The 23,028-nt window shown below is 40.7% G+C and overlaps 1 protein-coding gene across 4 annotated transcripts in view; it reads right to left on the bottom strand.

Moving 5' to 3' along the window:
* Positions 1-6,820: 6,820 nt before the first annotated feature.
* The window catches only part of adgra1b (adhesion G protein-coupled receptor A1b), a 141,534-nt gene continuing 125,326 nt past the window's right edge, over positions 6,821-23,028 (bottom strand). For all 4 annotated transcript variants that reach the window (XM_019882181.1, XM_019882177.1, XM_019882178.1 and 1 more), the window contains 4 exons: positions 20,029-20,152; positions 16,281-16,426; positions 9,097-9,192; positions 6,821-8,743 (listed from right to left, as the gene is read on the bottom strand). In XM_019882181.1, coding sequence (XP_019737740.1) covers positions 7,324-8,743; positions 9,097-9,192; positions 16,281-16,426; positions 20,029-20,152 — 1,786 coding nt within the window. In that variant the 3' untranslated portion in view covers positions 6,821-7,323. The remainder of the gene's footprint in view (positions 8,744-9,096; positions 9,193-16,280; positions 16,427-20,028; positions 20,153-23,028) is intronic.

The raw sequence follows: 23,028 nt of genomic DNA, 5'->3' as shown, positions 1-23,028 counted from the left end.
GCGTGCGTGTGGGTGTGTGTGTGTGTGTGTGTGTGTGTGTGTGTGTGCGCGCGTGCATGTATTTCCCCACCTCCTAAGACTTAACCACCCCTTCCAATACCTACAACCCTTTCTCGCCTCTCTCTCAGCCCGCACTTGAGTCAAGACGATGTTATTTCAGTCAAGGACAGCATTAGCATGACGATCACAGCCTTCTAGCACAAGTCATAGCGGGGAGGAGTGGTATTTGTTATCGGCGGGATGGGAGAAAAACGTGTGGAGGGAAAAGCAGGATCAAGGCAGCCAATCACAATAGAACTGGGATAGCATGGCCGACAATAATATAAAAAGCAGATATCAGTCATCATTAAGAGGAAAAATGCATTTGTGGGCAATTCCCAACACTTGAAGCGGTCTTTCACCTGTCTTACAATTAAGGACAAAAAAGCACTCCCCACAAAGAGACTGCTCAATCATATGTAGACATCTGCAGTGCCTACATTGTGGTGTGAATGCCTCAGTGAAAGTAGAGAGCAAATGTGTGCGAAGTCCTGCTTGTTATTCCTCATCTGATTACTCATGCATGCCCACAGGCGTAATACATTGTCTTCGCCTAACAACACAGGCACTTTCTCACTTTGGCCTCTCCCAGCTCAGGCTCATATTTGCAAGCCTGTTTCATATTGTGAGAAATTAAACTAGAAGTAACAGTATGACAAAGACACATCTTTGCAACCAGAAACAGCTTTTTCCAGCGACATTTTCTTTTCTTTACCATACACATGTCCAAACTTGAATACAGAGAAATAGTGCAGTGTCTGACAAATTCTCAGATTCCCCGCCTTCAGGCAAACCAGGGCTGTACCTCTATTCATGCATCGGCTTCTATATTATTTGTTCTCAATAGGGTGGAGGCCAGAGGCGAGGTACACCCTGTAACGTTTACCAACCAGTTGTAAGGCAGATATAAACCATCAACCATTCACACTCTAACTCACACCCATCGGCAATTTAGAGACTTCAATTAACCTAACATGCATGTTTTTGAAATGTGTGTGTGTGTATGGGGGAGGACTATGCAAGTACAAAGACAACATGCAAACTTTGCACAGGACGGCCTGAGGCAAAATTCAAATCTGGGAACTGTTGACGGAGACATGCTAACCGATACGTCTCAGTGCTTACTGCCTGAGAGTACAGAGCACAGAGAGCACACACATTTAGAATAAAAGACAACTGGAAAGATGCGAAGTCATGACAAATGTTAATTACTCACAGCAGCATGTGATTTTTGTACATGTTATATTAAGTCTGTCTTCACATAAAAAGTACACAGAGCTAGCCGGGAACAAGTAAAGTACATTTCAACAAAAAAGAAAGAAAACAAATTCTCAATAAAAAAAAATAAATAAACATGCTGCACTGAAGCATTTTGAGTTGGATATCTTTTTTTTTTTTGGCCCACTATTCCTTGCGGAAGACTTCTAAATCTATCAGATTGCAAGGGAACCTCTTGTGTAGTGGTTCTTCCCATAGATTCCATTTTTCTGAACCCTTTCTTGGCCAGGAACGGTGAGTGGATTTTTTTCTCTTCCGGGGCTAAGTTGGGGCTTGAAGTGGATTGCAGTACCCGTGCAATATTACAAGTGCGGGTGTTCAGAGAGGTAGAGTACGCTCCCATTAATTTCCGAACACAGCCAGCACTGGCGCACCGTGTCCCCGGTCGGAAAGCCGAGTGTCATTTTTTTGGTGCAATCTGAATAGACAAACGACAAATATGAGCAACATTCTAAGTTTCCAAACGATCACAGTGAACCAATGCGCGCTCAGAGCTTATTTCGGAACATGCTCCTAATGGGTAAGTAACTGAAAGACTCAACCTGCCCCTCCCTGCACTCACAAACACACACCGGGTGCAGCTGCAGCACAAACACGGAAATAGGAATTGCACTGGAACAGAATGGTTACTTCTGAATAAAAAAAAAAAAAAATCTTTTTAAACTTAAATAAATAAACAATTTGCTTTGTCGGCACTGAAGGGGGGCTAAACAGATTTCTGACAAGGTTGACCCCTTTCCGCGGTGTGGTGCCGTGCATTCGCATGGCCATTAGAGAACTGCAATTTGTACCTCTATTTTGACTTCTTTCATTGACTGTGTTCTTGGTCATTTGGTTTTCAGATTTTTTTAACTTATAAACAGATTCCTGAAAAGCATTATTATTTGGAATTGCTCCCAATTCCCTCTATATTGACCACCACTATAGCATGATGCTTCAAACACATTTCATCATGGGTATCGTGTTCTTCTGGTGTTACTTTTGGCATTTATTGACAAAAACTTCGCCTTTGATCAAATGAAATCAAAACATACTCCCACAAGAGCCCATTTATATTTTTCATCACATAAAAAATAAGGTTACTCTTTACCAAATAAAACCTATATATCCTTTGCTGTTGTTTGGGGCCTTATGGCAGCCTTCCTGACCGCTACTCATTTTTTTTTTTTTTGATATCTTGATTGAGCCAAGGCACATATTTTACATTAGAAAATAATACGAGCATACACTGGCAGACAAAAATGTCTCACCAAGTGGATACACAAGTTAAGTACTGTCTATAGCATTTGCCATTTTGGGGAAGAGCACTTAATTGTTCTGCCTGTCAATATACAAGACAGATGAGCAAAGATGGATGATTTAAGAAGTAAAACACTTTTGGGGACCAATTATGTGAAATTGGATAATTTCACTGATGATCTCTCACATGACGCTTGCGCTGCTGCACACTTGGAGGGAATCTAAACTCTTTATCAATTCTGAAGGGACAGACATTTCTTTAGAATGTTTCTATTGTCCTGTGTTTGTTGCATGTAATTTGAGATGCCCAGAACACAGTTTGCACAGCTTTAGGAATGTATGAATGATGCATGTGCATGCCTGGACCGAAGGTTTGTACAATTACACACAAACACACACTCATACACACCAAAACACAAAACATTGAATGGAAGCCTGAGACATGTAGAAATCTCCATCACAGAACAGAATGTGGCAAGACCTGCGAGGACAAAAAAAAAAAAACAAAAAAACGCTCTCACGTGCAAATGTAGGTGACTTGAAAAGAAAAAAAAACACAGGGCAAAGATACTCTCGCCAGTTACATGGTGAAAAAATACATTTATTGGAATCTGTGTCAATGTAGAAAAAAGTGAAAACTGGCTTTGGATTTTGTCACAGTACCACTGGTCAGTTTTCAAGCAGCTGCTAGGTGACCCGAAAGTAAGCAGTCATGCTCATTTGGGACAGCACACCTGCTACGGCTGACAATAGAGAAGGTATTCTACAGTGGCACTATGACACCAAACACACTGAAACAAAACACTTAGCAAATACAATTGTACAGCCATTAACAGAGACCACCGTTCTCTTCAAAGAGTGTGTTTTGCTCAAGTCGTTTTTCAATGTCGTTCTTTAATCTGTTTTTATTTATGTATGTGTGTACATATATGCACACCCATTACTGTCTGCACGCCATAAGGGGCCGTGCCCGCCCTCCAAGATGCTCGTTGCATGTGTGATACTGTTACAAATTAATCTCCCTGACAACTGAAAAGGCAGAGTGGCAGGCTGCCATCATCTAAGTGACTACAAGAATATAGGCCGATATTTTAGCATCTAATTCAGCCTATGATAAATAATTTTGTCCAAGACCGTGGTATAAACTCTATGGGGAGGGAGATTCATGCATCGTCTATGAATACAACTGCAGTTTCACTGGAGAAAAAAAATTGGCGCTGAGCATCAAGCGAATGCTTCTTTCCTCTCATTTCTACAGAAGTATATATCTATTTTTAATCTCAGCTATTCCAGTTTGAGCAACCATTTCCAGAATTATCACACATGAACAGCAAGCAATGTGATTCGGATGGGCTAACATTAGCATGGGTAGTGCATTTAGGAAAAGTCCAACAACACGTGGAGAATCTGCATACTTATGTTAATGGCAACAAAAATGACAATGCATTAAAAGGCATTAGAAAACAAAAGACATTGCTAAACTCAGATACTGAGTATTAAAATCGAGAGGTCAGTACTTCCCCATTACTTTATTTATAGAGTTATTGTGTTTATAAATATTTTAAATCTGATAGAAAATAATAAAGTAAGAACCATTTTTATTCACACAGACAAGAGTGCACATAATGAAGAAAGACGATGCGCATGCTGAGGTGGTTTTACGAGAACAGGGTTTGCGGTCTCAATGCAGATTATATGCACGTTTATTTCTTTATTTATTTTTTAATTTTCTGATGAAATGTGTGACTGGTGTTTTCCAGCCACCAAAATAAAACACCATTCAAACATGAACACAAACATGCGGTTTCAGTTGGTCCATAGCCTCTCTCGCCTTCTCTTCAAGCGTTCTAATCCTTCACGACAAATACTAAACCATAAACATCTGAAGTTCCAAACTGGATTTTTTTGGACAAATCTCTAACAACTGAGTGGATGGAACTGAGGATTTGACGGAACTGATATGTGATTAACTGCAGCAGTCTTTTTGGGTCAAAGGCGAATAAAACACTCATGGGTGGACAATGTGAGAGAATCAATTGATGGTTGCATAAAAGCAGATTCATGCTTGATTTGAGGTTTCAGAATGATGACAAGAAATGACAATGAGAAAAAAAAATAAAAGCTCGATTATGTGTGTTGTGATAAGACTTAAGCCACAACGTTGGATGTTATATTCATATTACTTTCAAGTGGGCTCTGTCTTGAGCACAGAGTTGGGCAGCCTCATATTTGTAGAAGTAAGCAGAGTGCTGAACTCGCTTCTATCCGCCATGGACGATCTCCAGCAGGGGTGCCCAATACGTGGATCGTGATGGACTGGTCCCAAGTCGATAGCGAGGGGTGTAGAGGGGAAAAAAAACCCTGATTTCCTTTTCACAAACTCCCAAACTCTTGTGTCTACTTTATTTTTCAGTTTTGTTCATCTTAGGGGCCATTATGGTTGTTGCTCATCATGGCAAGTGTATATAAGTGCGTGCGTATCCACGTGTGTGTGGTAACGGGTCGATCGTGGGAGGTTGGTTGATCGAAAAGTAGATCTTCGGTCCAAAAAGGTTGAGCGCCCCTGATCTACAGCATCCACTGTACAGCACCCTCTCCAGGCAGAGCGACAGCTTTAGCGACAGGCGGCTGCCACTACCCTGCTCCACTGACTGCCTGAGGAAATCCTCCAATCCCCGATGTCGTGCAGCTTTTTAATTTCACACTGGCAGAGAAACAGAAACTCTCATATCACGTTACCTCAAAATCTTGTGCACTGATTATCATATACCATTTTCCGGACTTTCAGACTGCACTGGAATTTTGACTGAGATTTATTTCTCTATGGAAAAAAGAAAAAGACGTGTAGGTTTTATGTTTAACATTTGTGATACCTGCATACTGTTTCATATTCAAAATAGAACGTGTATTTTTTTTATATATTAAATATAATCGTTATTCTGCTATGTCTTTTGTTGTTGTGTTTTCATTGTGGAGACTACTGGAACAGCGTACAGTGGTGCCTTGAAATATAAGTGACCGGACTTTCCGGTGTTTCAAGATATGGGCCGTCATTCACTCATTATTTGCTTTGACTTGTGAGCAAAAACTTGAACTATGATCATTGTACAGTGGCAGTGAACTCAACTAACTTCACTACAAGCAGCTCTTTGGTAGATAGTGAACAATTTTTCAGGAAATATGCTTCAAGCTATATAATACCGCTCTCCCAGTTGAAGTTTACTGTCCAAGTGAACATAAAAAAAAAAGAAGAATTAAAATAAAACGAACAACCACATCACTTTGCCTTAAAGCTCACTAGACAACGCCATGGATGCTAATAAACAGCATCAACAGTATGTTGCAATGTTCTATTCCTAATAGCGACAGATATTTGAAAACAAATGGTGGCACACCCGATAATATACAGAGTCATATTCTTTATCCTCAGCGAAGAACGACTAAAAATGGCTGATATGCTGAAGAGCTGAGTCTGTTCGCGTGTTAAGAAAATGTGATTTGAGATATGAGTCTTAAATTACAAGCGAGGTCACAGAACAAATGGAAATCTCAGGCTGAGGTGTCCAAGTGAATCGATTGATCGACAACTAATCCATTATCAAATTAATCAACAACAATTTTAATAATTAAATATTCATTTAAAATAAAATTGTCCAAATCCTCAGATTTCAGTTTTTCAACAGTAATTATTCTCAGATTTCTGAAGTCCTTCATAAAAGCAGACTGACTGACTTCTGTGTTTAAACAAAACAAAACATTTGCAAACATCTGCTTTTCTTTTGGAAGACAATGACCGAATCAGTAACTGAACCACTCAACACTAAACAATACCAAATATACAACAATAACTGATAAATAAATTAAATGGGGGAAAATGGTCCAGCAATACACTTTAAGACAAAATAAAGTTGGATTTGATTCAGTGACAGTGACATTCGATAGTGACAGTCACAATTTTAAGGCACCACTGTATTTCTTTAAATGATGAATAAAATGTCTACCAATTAATCTTAATTCAGACAAACTCTGTACTGAAGTAACAGTCATATTGTTGAACACTCTGGAAGAAAATAAAAAGTAATCGTGACGTCACCTTTCAGAAGACGCACTGAATACCACCCTGAAAAAGCATGTTTGAGTTCATTTTTTTTCATGTCTTGGATGAATAGTACTTAAATGCCAAGCAACATTATCTTTGTATGTGATTTAGAAAACATCTTGTACATATTCACAGCTGTTTGACCAAATGGCAAAGAAAACCATGAAAAGTGAAAATTGCTGGTTTAATCGTCTAAAACATGGATGCTATGAGTTCTTTAAAGTTTGGTTTTGGTTCATTTTATCAGTTGATGGTTTCAGGCTCAAAGGGTAAAAAAAAAAAAATCTTGCAGCTTGTTGCCTTTGAGCACTAACACTAATATCCATCCATACAGCCATTCAATTTCTTTTATGTGTACAGATATCCGGAGTGATGCGAAAGAGTGGTGACATCCTGTGTTCACGTGTATCTTCTGACATGTTCATATATTTATCTTGATGGAATAAATTGTTTTGTGAATGGGCGTTCTTCGGGGAGAACTTTATATGGCAGATTTCTGTCCAGTAAAGGAGCACACATACAAATATGAAGACATTATCCCACAATGATTGAGATGTTTACAAGTTTTTAATATTCTGGGGGACAAGTGTTTTTTTTTTTTTTTTGTTTTTTTTTTGTGGTTGTTTTTGGTGGCATGAAATGGCGCTGCCGCCTCGATCCATCCCGGACTACACAGTAGTTTCATTCTTCCAGGGTCCAGTGCGTATATTTCCCGTACTGTCTGAGCTATAAAGGAGTCCCTCGTGCAAGCCGCCCTTTAGAATCCCATTCTGATTGGGTGGATTCTGGGGATAAGATTGTCTGCGCGGGGCGTGCATTTCCAAATGGTGATGCGTGATTGGCTCCTCCTCGGCCACTTTGCTGCACCCGCATAGGAACACTCCTGCATCGGCTGCCTCTGACGGGCACAGGGAAGGGAAAATGTCCGCCTTGGCGCAGCACATGTGCCGATGGCAGGGATTATGGCACGCGAGGGTCTCATGCGCGGCCGCTGCTGCCGTGTGGCACGTATGATGCCCCTCGTGGAGGACCTCGTGGACCTGATGTGGACAAGTGTGGATGTGACGCTCATGGGTGCTGTGAGGGCTGTCAGTGTGTGAGCTGTGCACGCTGCCGCCATCGACATTGGAGGGGATATGATAGGCGTATTCTCTCTCACTCCCCGGAACACAAACACTGGTTGCAGACCTGCGGCTAAAATGGCGGCCTTTAGTCCTGCTGCTGCTTTTCAAACAGGGGTGCAACTGGATGCCTGGCCGATAGCCCTCTGGATTAGCATGAAGCAGCACGTGTGTAGCAGTCGGTTCCTCCTCCATGAGTTGCTGGCTATGCAAGGCAGCGCAACATGGAGTCACAGGTGTTAGACAGGTTACATGATTTTGTGATGATGGAAGGGCAGCATGTTTACAGTGACTGACACTGGCATGACTACAGGTAATCACAGCCTTACATGGCGACTCATGGTGGCAGTGACTGTGACCATGGCCGTGCGAAGGGGTATCTCCATTTACGTTGACTTTTGGTGGCGCTTGGCCCGCCCCATGAGCACCGGAGGTGCTGTTGGCTCGCCTTCCAGGACAACAAGAACACCAGCAATGCCAAACATCGTCCCGTTTGGCACAGTGATGAATGAGGATGAAGAGGCCAAGCGTGACAGAGAAGGCACCGTACAGGCAACTGAAGATCATGTCCAGGAAATGACCCTGTGATACGGCCAGTGCGCCAAAAGTCCATGTGGCCAGGAACAGGAAAAGCGTGAAGGCCGCTGTGCGTAATTGGGCCTTGAAGGAGTGCTCATTTGCCAGCAGGGCTGGATTAATTGGGACACCCGGGCAACCGGCAGGGCAGTGGCTCCCGGTAGGCTGGCCCGTCGGGGCGCCGGGCTCAGCTGCCTGCTGGCAATGAGTCGGCACGTCGACGGAGGCCAACCTTTGTTGCTCTTCGGTTAGCTGCTTAAGCTCATACTTTCTTTCAGGGTGGCGGCGCAGTTGGATGAAGGTACAGAGGAAGTAGATGCATGTCACCAGGACGATGAGGGCCACTGGGCCGAAGAAAGCTCCCAGACTTGGCTCCCAGGCCATCCAGCAGCTGCAGCAAACAAGAAAAGAATCAGATAATAATGCGAGCTAATAGCAAAAATATTATAGCTTGTGGTCTGAATACGAGTTCCTTCATTTTAAATACAAGAGACATTTCCATTCCATTAACATGCAACATAATTTATGATAAAGAGGGCAGACGATTTACAAAAATAATCATGGATCATAAAGTCCTTGGCAAAGAAATTATCTGCCCACCCTGATCAATACAATCATAGCAATAAGCAATATGTATGCACTTAGTTGAGAATTTGAATTAAAACGATGTATCGATTATTTTCACTTATAAACTATTCCTAGCCAGTTTTCCTTCAACATGTTAAGTTCAACGGGTGAACTTACTATGGTGCTTGCTCCCCGCTTCCATAGTTGTCAAGACTGACAGCTGCGGTGACCCCACAGATGATGAGGGGCACTCCGCCACTCACTAAATAAAATCTGTAAGAGATAAGGAAAAAAAAAAAAGTCCTTGGTTTGTCAAAACAATTTTATGATTTCAATTACAACATTTCACACTTCATCTGGAAGTTTCATTCCTTCTATTACTTACCCTCAATTAAGGGCATTTGCATTAGATTTACAACTGAGAAAAATCAACAAAATTAACAACAGAAAATGTGTACCTGCAAATTGTGTAAGTAGTGCAAGAAACATGCATGTGCATTTTTACAAAGTTCCATTTCAGCCTTTGATATACTCATGTTTCACTTTCCTCCACAACAAATGAGGCTGTCAATGTTGTTTAAACTTTTTAGTTTAACATTAAATCGTTAATTTAGCTAAATTGCCTCATGGGACAGTCGGCCCTGCACATCAGACGTGGCAAAAACATCAATATTGTATTAGATTGTGCTTTTTTTCATTAATTTTTTTTTTTTAATGACTCAATAGCTCTCCTTACAAATTTTATAATGAAGCAGGCCATGTTGTACATTTTACCAAGATCCAAGAAAATTTAGAGGCATAAAAACCCTGGAACACACCTAATTAAACCGAACCAGTTTCAGAGGATGTTCATTCTGTAAAAGTAGATTACAGACATAACACATAACTAAGTCAGTTCAAATGACTACTTTCTGGCTTTAAGAAACACTAATTTAAAAAAAAAAAAAAAAAAAGAAAAAAAAAGTCATATTCAGGAACAGTTACATTTTTAGACCCAGCAGAATGAAAAAAAACCTATGGAATCACTCAACTGTGAGGAAAAAAATTCTGAAATCACTCTGTAAATTTCCATTCCGAAAAGTGGCATCTGCATCAGTTTAGATCTGCACGTTAGTCGGCAGTTAAACAGGAACGATCACACCTTGGAGAGCTGTTGCACCAAATGGACGGACATGAATCATGGCTCCATCATGAGAGATGTCAATTGAAAACTTTTGCTGGTAAATCAGGCAATGTTGTGTCTACAATCTAGAGCAAATACAAACAACATGGGAAGAGTGTGAAAGGCAACAGCCTACTGGTTAACCAAGGATGACATCAAAGCGTCAAGGAAGAAAAAAATCGAGCACTATGACTTGAAAACAGCAAATGCGCAGCAAAACAAATGAGGAACACATGGGAGGAAACTGAAGTCAACGTGTTTGTAAGAAACTGCCTAAAGGAAATGGGATTTACATCGAGAAAAGGTAAATGAAAGCCGTCACTAACACATAAACAAGCAAACAAAAAAAAAACTAGGTTACAATGAGCTAAAGAAAAACAATTGTGGACTGTGGATGCCTGAATGAAAAATGATGAATCTGCATTGTGCAAGGTGATGATGCTGGAATTTTTGTCAAGTGCCGTTCCAATGAGATTTATGAAGAGGACTGCCTGAAGAAAACAACAAATTTGCATAGTCACTGACATGAGGCTGCATGTCAGGTAAATGTGCTGAGATACGGCTGTCATTACATTTGGACATTTCTTTATCCTATAAATTGAAAAGGACATTTGGGGATGATGAAATCTTTTTCCAAGATGATAATGCGTCTAACCATGGAGCAAAAAACTGATAACATCGCTTGAAGAAAGACACATCAGGTCAATGCCATAGGGTGCCAATAGTCCGGAGCTTAATCCAATTGAAAATCTTTCGTGGAAGTTGAAGAAAATGGTCCCTGACAAGCCTCAAACCGACAAAGCTGTTCTGGCAAAATAATTCAGAGAAAGTTGGGGCCAGATTGAGGCAGAGTACTGTTTGCAACTCATGAAGTCCACGCCTCCGAAACTATGAGCTGTTAAAGCTAAAATGCGGTGCAACCAAGTACTAGTGGTGTGCTGAAGTTTGTTGTTGTTTTTTTCCCCATGATTCCATCACCAGGGCCATAAATAGACAGAGCGGCCAATGTATATTCAAATTTGTTTTTGTATCTAAATTTAGCTGATGCGTCTTTTTATCAGGTGCATTTTGTAGTCTGTTATAACTGAATTTTACTGTGTAATTTAAAAAAAAAAATGGCTCTGTGGTGCCCCTACAAATATTTAACTAAGCATCTCCAGTTGATTCTTTCACTGAGATCAATGAAAAATTGGTGGCCATGCCCTAATTTTCTTTGAAATTTTAGATCGTTTTTGTCCTTTTACATAGGTCATCCATCCATCCATTTTCTAATCCGCTTACCCTCACAAGGGTCGCGGCCGTGCTGGAGCATCTCCCACCTGTTTTTGGGCAGTAGGCGGGGGACAGCCAGAGAGGAACGACTATCCGCGCTCACACTCACACCGACGAACAATTTGGAGTGTTCAATCAGCCTGCCATGCATGTTTTTGGAATGTGGGAGGAAACCGGAGTACCCGGAGAAAACTTCCAGATACAAACTGACAAGATGGTAATGGCGAACCAACCAGATATCGTGATCATAGACAAAGGGCAGAGGAAAGCCGTTGTAGTGGATGTCGCGATCCCAAGTGATGGAAACATCAGAAAGAAGGAACACGAGAAAATGGAGAAATACCGAGGGCTCAAAGAGGAGCTGGAGAGAGCCTGGTAGGTAAAGGTGACAGTTAGGCCTGTGGTGGTCAGAGCACTCGGGGCAGTGACGCCCAAACTGGATGAGTGGTTGCAACAGATCCCGGGAACAACATCGGACATCTCAGTCCAGAAAAGTGCAGTGCTGGGAACAGCAAGGATACTGCGCAGAACCCTCAAGCTTCCTGGCCTCTGGTAGAGGACCGAGCTCAATGGGGGACGGACACCACCCGAGGGGTGAGATGAAGAATATAATATAAAATTCCCCATACCCAATAACCCATTTTGTCCATGGTCCTTTGTAGCTGCTCGCAGTGCTATTTTTAAAATTTTAACTTTTATTTACTCATTGGTGTCACTCAGAGGGACACTCAATTCACACGCTGATGTATACTTTATGTCGCACACTGCACAGAGAACCGGAGCAAGACACATGCAGGCATGTTTGGAAACATTCACAGTGAAAGAGGTGCGCAAAGAGTGCTGGATCACTTTGACAGTAGCCAGCAAGCAGACTAACATCGCCAACAACTTGGGCCTTTTTTTTTCACTTTTGTCCACAGTGGGACTCCATCCCATCTATCATAACTCCGAAGCCCAAGTCCTTACAGATAGAGCTATGTTTCATAAATGCAAGCATCGCATTATGTCGAAGCACACCAACATGGTATTTCACAAGCATTTCATCAAGATAAGAAAAACAACACTTAATTTCGATTCACTTTGGTAGTTGCTTCATTCACCATTTCCCTTTAGCATGAAACCTTCCTGTGAAATCAATGTTACACTTCCTCAGGGTGAAATTGAGGCCATGAATGCAAAGATGGTATCACATTTAGCTCTGTTACCTCCAGGCAAACTTCTCCACGCATGATGATAGTCCGGCATTAAGCAAGTGTTTAATCATCTGTCATCTGTTGCCTGATAAGGAAAGCTTTTAATTGTAAAATCGGAGTGCTATTGATGCTTACATCACAGCAACTAAACAGCGAGGGCTAAAAATTGTGTGCGACAACAACGCTAATCCCCAGCAGCTCCATCTCCACCGTGTCCTTGTGCTTTCCCTTTTCCCTGCCATCCACTTTCCTCCATCACACTATGCTATTTCCTCTTCCATCCTGTTCAATTTGGACCTCTGTCACTGGTCTCACCTTTATAACACTCCATCTTCCTCCTTTCTCCTCCCTCTGTCTCTGCCTTTCACAATATGTCTCTCGTCACACAAGAGACATCCCGAAAATTCAATTACAATCAAGGTGCTTGTCTGGGTCCTTGGGACTTGGGTTGGTGGGGCATCGGAGTAGGGTGATTCTCCGAAGGGAATTAGGAAATGCGGTTGGTGATGGTCCTGGTTGGCAGCATTACCGGCAATGACATTACATCTTAGTGGAACAACTTAAGTTCCCTGAGGAGCTCCCACCCCCCACTGACAGAAAGCCATTTACGCTCCTGTCAGCAAGACACGTGTAAATGAGACTAAGTGTTCAAATGTTAAGGCACCTGACCTCTTGACCCTCAAAACAACACATGGCTTACATATGTGAATGTTTTAAAATTTGCAAAAAGAGAGCACACCCAAATCTGTGCATGTGAAAAAACACACCCCGCACACAAGAAAAAGGGCAGTTATGTATGAGAGCGACAGTAATAATCCAATGCGGGTAAAGCATATCCTGAAGCAGTAGTATTAATAACCATACAATATTATTGATAACCAGACAAACAATAACAATGATACCAATCACAGTCACCAAATGCAAATGATTTGAAAATGCGGTGGGGTATTCAACCACATGAGGTGGATCAGATTTCTGACAACATTGGCAACAATTGTTTTCTTGATATACCATTATATGCTGTCGAGATTGGAGGCAAAGAGGGGTAGATCAGCCCAAATAGGTTTGATAATGTGCATGGGCGAGATGGTGATAGCAGAATGGATGGGGCGGGGGCCGCAGGAGGAGAAATTGATTTGTCTCCAGCCGCTAAGTCTTATTGCATGAGCCTGTCTGACAGGGACCATTACAGTCAATCACCACGGATCAACATGGATGCAGTGCTGCATGACCCAACCGCTTGGCCCTGGACAAATTATCTCATTCGCAAAGCAGTGCATGACGGTAGCGAGTGCAAGTTCTGTATGTATATGCCTAACCATGAAGGGATTGGCGGATTTGCTTTGAAAGAGGAGGGCTCTTTAGAGGTACTGACGGTCCTCCTGTGTTTTGGTGGCCCTTCAGTCATATCAGCTAGGAAGAATATTTCTTACAAATGTTCACTGAAGTTTATTGTCGCAGTCATCACACCATAGTACTTTACTGTCCAATGCAAAGAATCCTTTAAAGTACAGTCAAACCTCGGTTTTCGACCATAATCCGTTCCAGAAGGCTGTTCGAAAACCGATTTGTTGAAAAACCGAAACCATGTTTCCCATTATAATAAATGTAAACAAATTTAATCCGTTCCAAGTCTAGAAAACAACTTTTTTAAAAGCATTTTTAAACCAGCAGGTAATATGTAAAATACTGTACAAACAAACTACAAACATTTTCTGTTTTATTTTTACCAATTTTAACAAAAACATTGACATTGTAACATAAAAATTGACGTAACATCTCTCTCTCTCATCGTGACAATTCTAGATTGCATTCTTTTACACCCTGAATTTATAAACCCTAAAATAATGTCTGTAACTATGGATGCTCTCTCTGAAATCCTACGCTACGGTACGAGGTAACATCCCTCCATCCATTTGCTGAACCGCTTTATCCACACAAGTCCAGTCTCGTTCATATTAAAAGTTTGCTGGGGAAGACATTCCTCGGCCATGATGAGATTTTCAAACTCAACTTTAAACTTTTCAGCAGCTTCCTTGTCTGAACTGGCTGCCCCCCTATGACGAATCACTTCTTTTCCTCAACTTTTCGAACCATCCTCTGCTTGCTTTAAAATCAAACTCTTCAGGAGCAATGCTAGGATCCTTTTTTATCAAATCTCCATACAAATGTCTTGCTTTGCTAAAAATCGTATCTTGGCTAAGACTGTCCCCTGCTAGGTGTTTCTCATTCATGAAAATAAACAAAAGTTTCTCCACTTCCTCCAATATTTGTGGCCTTTGTTCGCTAAACACACGAGATCCTTTAGCCACATCACTGACTTTAAGATGGTCTTTCTTTTTTAGGATGCTGCTGATTTCGGCATGCCGAACTCCTGAGCCAACACAGACACACGCACACCTGATTCATATTTCACTATCAAATCTTTCTTAATTCAATAGTTTTGCGAACTATTTTCCTCTTTTTTTCACCAGCTTTACTACTTCCACTTGCTTTCTTTGGTGCTATGCAGAAATAACAGTCCAATTTAAGTAGATCTCAACAAACACATCCGTTTTTTTTAAAATCTTTATTGAACACTTCTGCTCACAATGGACGCTGTTTAAAAAAAAAAAAAATCTTTATTGAACACGTCTGCTCACAATGGACGGTCTTTCTTTTTTTTTTATCTTTATTGAACACGTCTCCTCACAATGGAAGCGTCACTTCTTCGTCTACCCGAGGAGCGTCACTTCCTCGTGAAAGGAAGCCCAGAGGAGTCGAGTGCATTGCACATTCAAGTGCGCTCAGTTTGGTCGAGAACCGATTTTCGGTCGTAATCCGAGGCATAAAAAACTCGAAATTTTTGGTCGAAAACCGATTTGGTCGAGAACAGAGATGTTCGAAAACCGAGGTTTGACTGTAGTTAGAATGCAAAGTCTGTACGTAGCAATGCAATGCGGTCACACAAATACCGGTAACAGGAAAACACAGAAGATAACACAAAGCATCGGCGATGTGCAACCAGACGACGAAGACGACGATCAGTTGCGTCCACTGATCATAAATTCCAATTTCTGCTGTGTAGAAGTATGAAAACTATGTGTTTAGTTGCAACCATGCCAATCAAAATATGCTGAAATAATGCATAAATCACTTCCAATTGTTTGTAAAGACCGGTGCATATAAACATTTTGGTGTGGTTCTCAGATAAGCACCAGAGGTGCTCATTTTTTATTTTTTTTCCAAACCACCACCGTCTTGGATGAAGACAGAGATTTCCAGCAGATCTGGGCAAAGTAGGGCCCGCGGACCACATCCGGCATCTCCACAGTCTCTGCAGCCTTTAGGAAGTCACACTGAAACGTCAGGTATGCGTTGCTTTTCTTTTGATGTGCGTGTATGTCAGCAGCTCAAGTGAACGAGAGTAAAAATCAGATGGTTTGCACAGTTTGGAGAGCTCTCTCAGTGTTGCCAAATGTATCCATTGTTGTTTTGCATGATGACACAACTTCTTTGTTTTGGTGTGAATTTACAGGTGTGTCTTTTGGACCCTTTCCACGTGGGCACAGCATGAAGCGCATTCAAATTTGTATTGACAACTATAAACAAACAAGTAATTTATTACAGTAAAGAACATGCAAGATAGATCAAAAATGATAAACTAGTCACCCAGAGACACACTAGGACATAAACGTGCACAGACCAACACCAAGCAGTCAAAGTTGAAGAGGATGGCAGGAAAATCGATGTACCTCAACAGTGGCTGTTTAGGGGGTCTAGGCGGGTCACCGTCTTGGCTCTGTAGAGGCTTCTTAGTCACCTGCTTATAAATGTTCCTCGCTGTCACCCCGAGCCACAGCATGGTCGCTAAAGACGAATAGTGCAGCACAAGCCCGACCTGAAACGGTAAAAGATGGAAAATGGCTACAATTACGATCATGACTTGTCCGAACCTTTGCTTGTGCATTCTGCACGACAACTGTCAGGGACAAAGGTTAATGCCTTTAACACATAAAATTCAAAGAAGAAAAGTGAAGGATGAGCACTTCTCATAAATATCAATGTCACGCCAAGGGTGTCTCTTTGACTGCTTCCCTTCCAGACCTTAACGTTCCGTGTCCTTCACTAAAGAGACTATCGAGCACAACAGAGTACAGGGTTGAATGAGTGCAAGGTTGATGATAGCATTTTGGCGCAGTTTTACATTTGGATACTGAGCAGCTCCTTATCAGTTATGCTAGAGGACATCAAGGGCGCAGCCAAAATAACAAATTAGAATACAAATGATTGTCACGTTGCCAACTATCTGTGTGAAAACTGTAATGCATACCTGCACTCTCTTGTTTGAATATTCATGAATTGCATTTGAACGGGAGAATAGACCTAACTTTGTCAAAAGGCTTTGACAGTTCATAACAATAGATTGAAAAGTGGAGAGGGGATGAAGGATGTTGGGAAAATATTAAAAGGCAACTCCCGCCCCCACTATACCCAAGCAAGTTGGTCAGATAGTGATTTAGAAAAAATAAATTAAAACAAAAAAGTGTATCGTTCAATGCACATCAAACTCTGATCACTGTATTGAACGATTCAGTACAGGTACATACATCGTTTTACTCACACACACACACACACACACACACACACACACACACACACACACACACACACACACACACATTGTTTACGTCTCTGAGTTAAAATCATGAGCCTCAACATCCTTCCTGGAACAACTCCATTCAATGACAATTGAATATTATTACAATCGGTCGTCATCCTCTCAGCTTAGTGGCTTTAAATTGTTGTTCATTGAAAAGAACTCAAGAAGCTCAACCAAAGGGGAAACTACCGCAAATAATGTAACTAAATACCACCAGTAGCAACCGACGAGCTGTTTAATTTCAAAGTATTAATTAATGGCAAACCAGAAAATTAGCGTGATTCATCGTACCCTCGTGAATGACAGCAAATTATCTATGGCTAGTCTGCCAAACTCTGTGATTTTACTCTATTCATTTGCGAAGTTGAAGCCAATCTTTGCAGCAAACCTTGAGCAAATATTAAATATTGAAGGCAATGACTGCCTCCCTGAGCAGCACATAGATCACAAAGTCAACAAAGGATGAGCTGGGAACAGCCAACCAGAAACTAATTAATGTTTTTTTTTCCACCACCAGACTGGCAAATGTAGAATCCCAACTCACACTGTTTAAGGTTTTTAATGGCTTGTTTACTGACCTTTTTGACCACTTCTCCTATTCTAAAGCTCATTTCTTTCAGCGATGCAATACTTTTCTTATCTTTCAAGGGAATTTATCTTTCAAGGTTCCAGCTGAGGTGACATTACACAGAAATGCAAAAACCCACCATCTTAGTAGTGTAGTCGAAAGGCTCTCAAAACAATTTGTGAAAGTGACTAAGTCTTCTCACTGATACATTTCTGTTTATTGGTCCACATCATGTGAAATACATTTTTTGGAGCTTTTAGCCATGTTAAAATGTAAATTCATCACCAAGAACCCCCCAAGTGATGTTTTCCTCCATTCACCCATCCCGCAGAATTCCTGCTCATTCCTACACTCTTAGGACCAGGCTCACTTTTCTATGTCACGAAGCGAGGCTTACTGGATGATTTGCAATGTTTATAATAATGCCCGACCCTGGAACCTACCTTAAATTTGTTGCCAGTCGCTATCTGGTGCACTGCATTTGTTTGGCAATATTTTTGATGACAACTAACCATAAATGTCTTATTTTTGGAGATGACTCAAATCCCAATCATTTCAGATGATAGAATGTCTCGTAGTTTTATTCACCAGTCCCATCTGATTTCATGGCAGCATTTTAATGATGAGAACCCCTTAATAACAACTTTAATCAGTCAAATGTAGGTCATATTCATAGTAAAATGAGCAGATTTTTAATGGCTTATTTAACTTTGCTCACACTCACTGCATAACCCCGTTAATATTTAATCTAAAATTGGTTGAAGGCCAGCATGGGATATAACAACAAGAAAACTTGACGTGATATGGTGCTTGAGTGCTTAGTACAAGTCTAGGCAGCACATCCAGTCACATAAAAATCCAGTCTATCTTTTTTATAATGAGGGATCAAAAATCAGAGGATCTAATTCAATTCTAAAACTAATTTTATACTATCAATGCCGTGATGCATATCTGAATTGTGCAAAATGGGACTTGAATTGGGTTACATTAGTACAGTATGTATACTGTATTTAGATCAAGAGCTGGAGAGACAACCATTCACAGATTCAAATGTTCAGAACCGTGGGCAATTTACAATTTTTAATGTTGATTATTAATGAATTATTCATACTGATATTGATTCCTATCGCTGTTGCGGTAGCTCATGAGTATGACATGGGAGATGATCAGGGATGCAGCGGGAAATTACGGCGTGCAATTTCACTTAAAATATGCCTGAAAATGATTAATTAGCAATCTGAAACACGTTCATCTATCTTTGCTAGCAACGTACAGTGACAGACAGAATGATTAAATGTTTTGTCATTAAATGCTATATGCCTTGTGACACCATGCTGCCTCATGCAAGTCAATCTTGATCTTAAGAAAGGGATCTGGTTTGAGAGAGGGGACTGCAGATTGTTGGTGGCGATACTGTTGTGATGTGGTGGTCATTTCGAGTACACCAGATGCTATAAGAGCGTGGCTGTGTTTTCATCTTCATGGGTTGGGCCTCTGGACAACTGAAAATAAATCTGGGAAAAAAGAAAGATCGCATCTAAACTTACTCCTAATTTACTAGATATGAAGTCTGGACCTGTTAGCTGATATACTTGCAATCCTCCATAAATTCTGCTGTATGAATTGCAATAGGTGGATAGCTTTACTGTGATTCTGCCATCTACTGTATTTGACAGAAGAACCTTTACTGGTATTTTTTCTTCCTGTCACGATATGAACAAAGCTATATTTGTAATTAATAAGTAATTTTCTGATAAATTTAATTAAACTGGATAATTTCCCACGGCACCCCTAATTATGCCCCAACGGCACAATGGTGTTCAACGGCACCCTGGTTGGTATGGGATTCACTGGTCTGGAGCATTTTAATAAATGGTACCTTTAAGAACAATTGGCTATTTCCATGTTCAAGAAGCGTATGTTATTTTGAAGAAACTGAAAGTAAAAGACCAAACTGCAATAATGTTTTTGAAACACATCTTACAATTTTGTCATTTTCTTACATAATTTCCCAATAAATCACACCCATGAAACAAACAAAAAAAAAAACAAAATAAAATGAATTTGCTCACAATTTGATATGACTACATTTGGGATGAAGCCTGCTGCCAACATTATAAAGTAAATGTGAACTGGGACCAGGACTGCAATTTTCTAATTGTATAAAAATTGTCCAATCACAGACTACTTTCAATTCTGACACTTCAATAAAAATCCCACATTGCATTCCCGATCATTAATAGTGAGGCATACAAAAACGGATTGCACTTACTGCTTGACATATGATGGGATATTTGATTCGATTGATGCCGCCGGCAAACACAGCAAAGGTCAGAGCCGTATGGAAGCAGAAGTTGAGAAGTATATGCCATCCCTTCCGACTGATGCGGATTGCACTGCCAAAAGAAAGATCAGTAAATAGAAAGTTAGCATGTCTCAAAGCAAAAATACTTCATTGTAAATTCATCTTTGGTATTGCATTGCCTTTGACACAACCTCATTGTGATCATGTTTATACTTATGAAGCCACATTTGTGAGTTGATTCTGTTCAGTAAAAACAGATTTGTAAAATTTTCTCTCCACTCCACACAGGCTTGGGGTGGACATGTTCCAGTGTTAGGTATTCAAAATACAAAAAAAAAAAAAACAACGTAACTGTATTCTGTTATAGTTACAGAAAAAAATCTGATTACAGTTTTCTTTTATAAAAAGGGAGATGATTTTGCAGGATTACATTTTCCATGCGAACAGAGCAACACTGTTTTTTGTTTGAGCCCTCATCGCAACACGTGAATGAAGTGTTGTGTTGCTCAATGGGCCGTCGTGACCCCGTCACTCGGCGCGGTGGTGTGGAGAGCAAACATTAAATGTACAGTCAGGGAAGCAAGGGGACTGGCCATATGTCCTCCACACATGAAGGGAAGAAAGAAGTGCTTACCGCTGATGACTGAAGTACTGATTTATCTTCAACAGCATTTCCAAATAAAAGTTTGAGCTGTCAAGAGTCCCGTTATGATTTAAATCTATTTAAAATAACATGTTTTGAGATTAATGAATAATCATTTTATTAATCGTGATTTCAATCTCAATCAAAATAATCATAATTATTTTTCCATGATTGTGTAACCCTACTGTAAAAAAAATGCAGCACAATTTCCCATCAGAAGAAATAATTAAATATGGAATTCAAATAATGAAATGGAATCAAATTGTATTGTCATTGCACGTCACACATCTTTTTGTTTCCTCCTAAAATCGCTCAATTATATCTATCATTAGTCATTTTAATATACTGCAGCCTAAAATAGAGATCGCCATCCATTCATCTTCTATGAGGCTTATCCTGTTTAGGGTCATGGAGAGCTGGTGCCGATATAAGATGACTCTGGGGCAAAGGTGAAATACGCCCCTGAGTGCTTGCCAGTCAATCTCAGGGCACACTCACACGACGACCATTTCGACTCGTGTTCACACTGTCACCGAGTGAAAATTGAATCCACTCTCTCAGCACTCAAGCCAGGCCAGGGTACCGCTACACCATCTGTGACATAAAATAGCTACTAACTCTTTAATTCAAATACAGGGGGCTACTTCAAATTTGCTTCAAAGAGACTGACCTGAGGCAAAGAGCATCCCAACGTGTCACTAAAGTCATGGCAGAGTAGTAATGAGTATGCACATGAACAGGAATCATTCTGTGATGACTAAAAGGGGAAGGGGGGGATTGTTTCCAGTTCGCTAGATCAATTGAAGCTTCTTACTTTGCACTTGTATTTGCTTTGAGCCCAGCCATGGGCAATACACTTAACCCACTTCACCGTGTTCTATCCAGCTGTTAGAGAATAGACTGAACAGGTCAAACAACAACAACCTACAGTTTGACACACTTTTAACAACAGCCCAGTGTGAACTATTTCTGTTGAATCCATAGCGGTCATTGTCATCATCTAAAATATAAACTGGAGATCCTCATGGTCCAAAAGGGTGATCCAGTTGGACTTAAGCCAACTCTACGTAAATGAAGCATTGGCAGCAGTGAGCTATGTGTGGCGTCTGAGGGCAGGTTTCACAGATCTGGGTGAGAGGAAGCACTGCTGCCTCTGCCACAGTCCAGGTATTGAACTGTATCCAGCAAAGAGGCCATAAATCAAGCTGGCTGCTGGCCTCCCTGGAAGGAGGTTTTCATAGGCTCTGCACTGGGTTTTCATTGGGTCAAGTACATTAACGTGCAACCCTGCACACCCTCTTACCGCAGTCTGGGATGAATTAAACTGTACTCTTGCCTCGCATTTGAGCCCTGGAACAAAATGTTTTTCGAAGAAAATGTTTTTACGCTCCAAAATTGCCAATCTTCATTCGGGTATCCACCTACTAATCCTTATTCTAATTAGCGCAAATCTGAATGACTTACTTCAAGAGTCTCTCGAACAAAAAAAACAAAAAACATGCTTTTATGACTTTCAGTACTTCAGTGTGGGCAGGCACTCGACAGACACAAATGTGTGGATACCGGTAATTAAAAAGTCACATTTAAAAAATATGTCCATTGACAACTCTGCACGACCTCAATAATGGGTCCAAACGTTCAGTTCAAAACACAACCTTCTGGCAAAGTTAAGGCTGTGTGTCTGACACTCTAATGAGCCATCAAAAAGGGGACCAAGCCTTGGCCGTTCCTGGCTCCAACCCTTTGCAATAGTCTTCCCCAACTAATTGCATGTGCTGATTCAGTAAATGCCTGAAAATACTTATAAAACAACTGTATAGATAATTTTTTACAGTAATGTGCATATGCTGTGTGACATGAAAAAGTGTTGCATGAAGTTTTACTTGAGGTATTAGTATTAGATGCTTGTGTTTGTTCAGATTATTGTTTTTATTATTCTGGTATAAATAATTTAAACACTACAATTTTCACTTTGAAACAGACGAAAACATTTGTGTCGCCGGTTGTCCTGATTGAGAACAGAGGGATTAGGGAAGTGTTATTAAATTTCAACTGAGCCAAATCAAACCCAAAAAAGGGAACTCACCTTCCTGAGCATATACTGCACATGGAACACAAGAATGGACAGTGCATCATTTCTCTTTAATTCCTAAGATTTATGACATACACCATATTTATCTTCGTGACACTGTCACATCTCTTCCTTATCGACTGATTCTCAACTGTGAGGCATCCTTTGTTGTCTACCTTCAGCAATGGCGCACATAGAACCAATCCTGGGATTCGACAACAACACTTTTTCTTGTGATTTCACATTCAGAAAA

Source organism: Hippocampus comes, unplaced genomic scaffold, assembly GCF_001891065.2.
Source record: "Hippocampus comes isolate QL1 unplaced genomic scaffold, H_comes_QL1_v1.1 scaffold36, whole genome shotgun sequence".
In the NCBI taxonomy this organism is placed as follows: Eukaryota; Metazoa; Chordata; class Actinopteri; order Syngnathiformes; family Syngnathidae; genus Hippocampus; species Hippocampus comes.
This window is presented reverse-complemented; position numbering and strand designations above follow the sequence as displayed.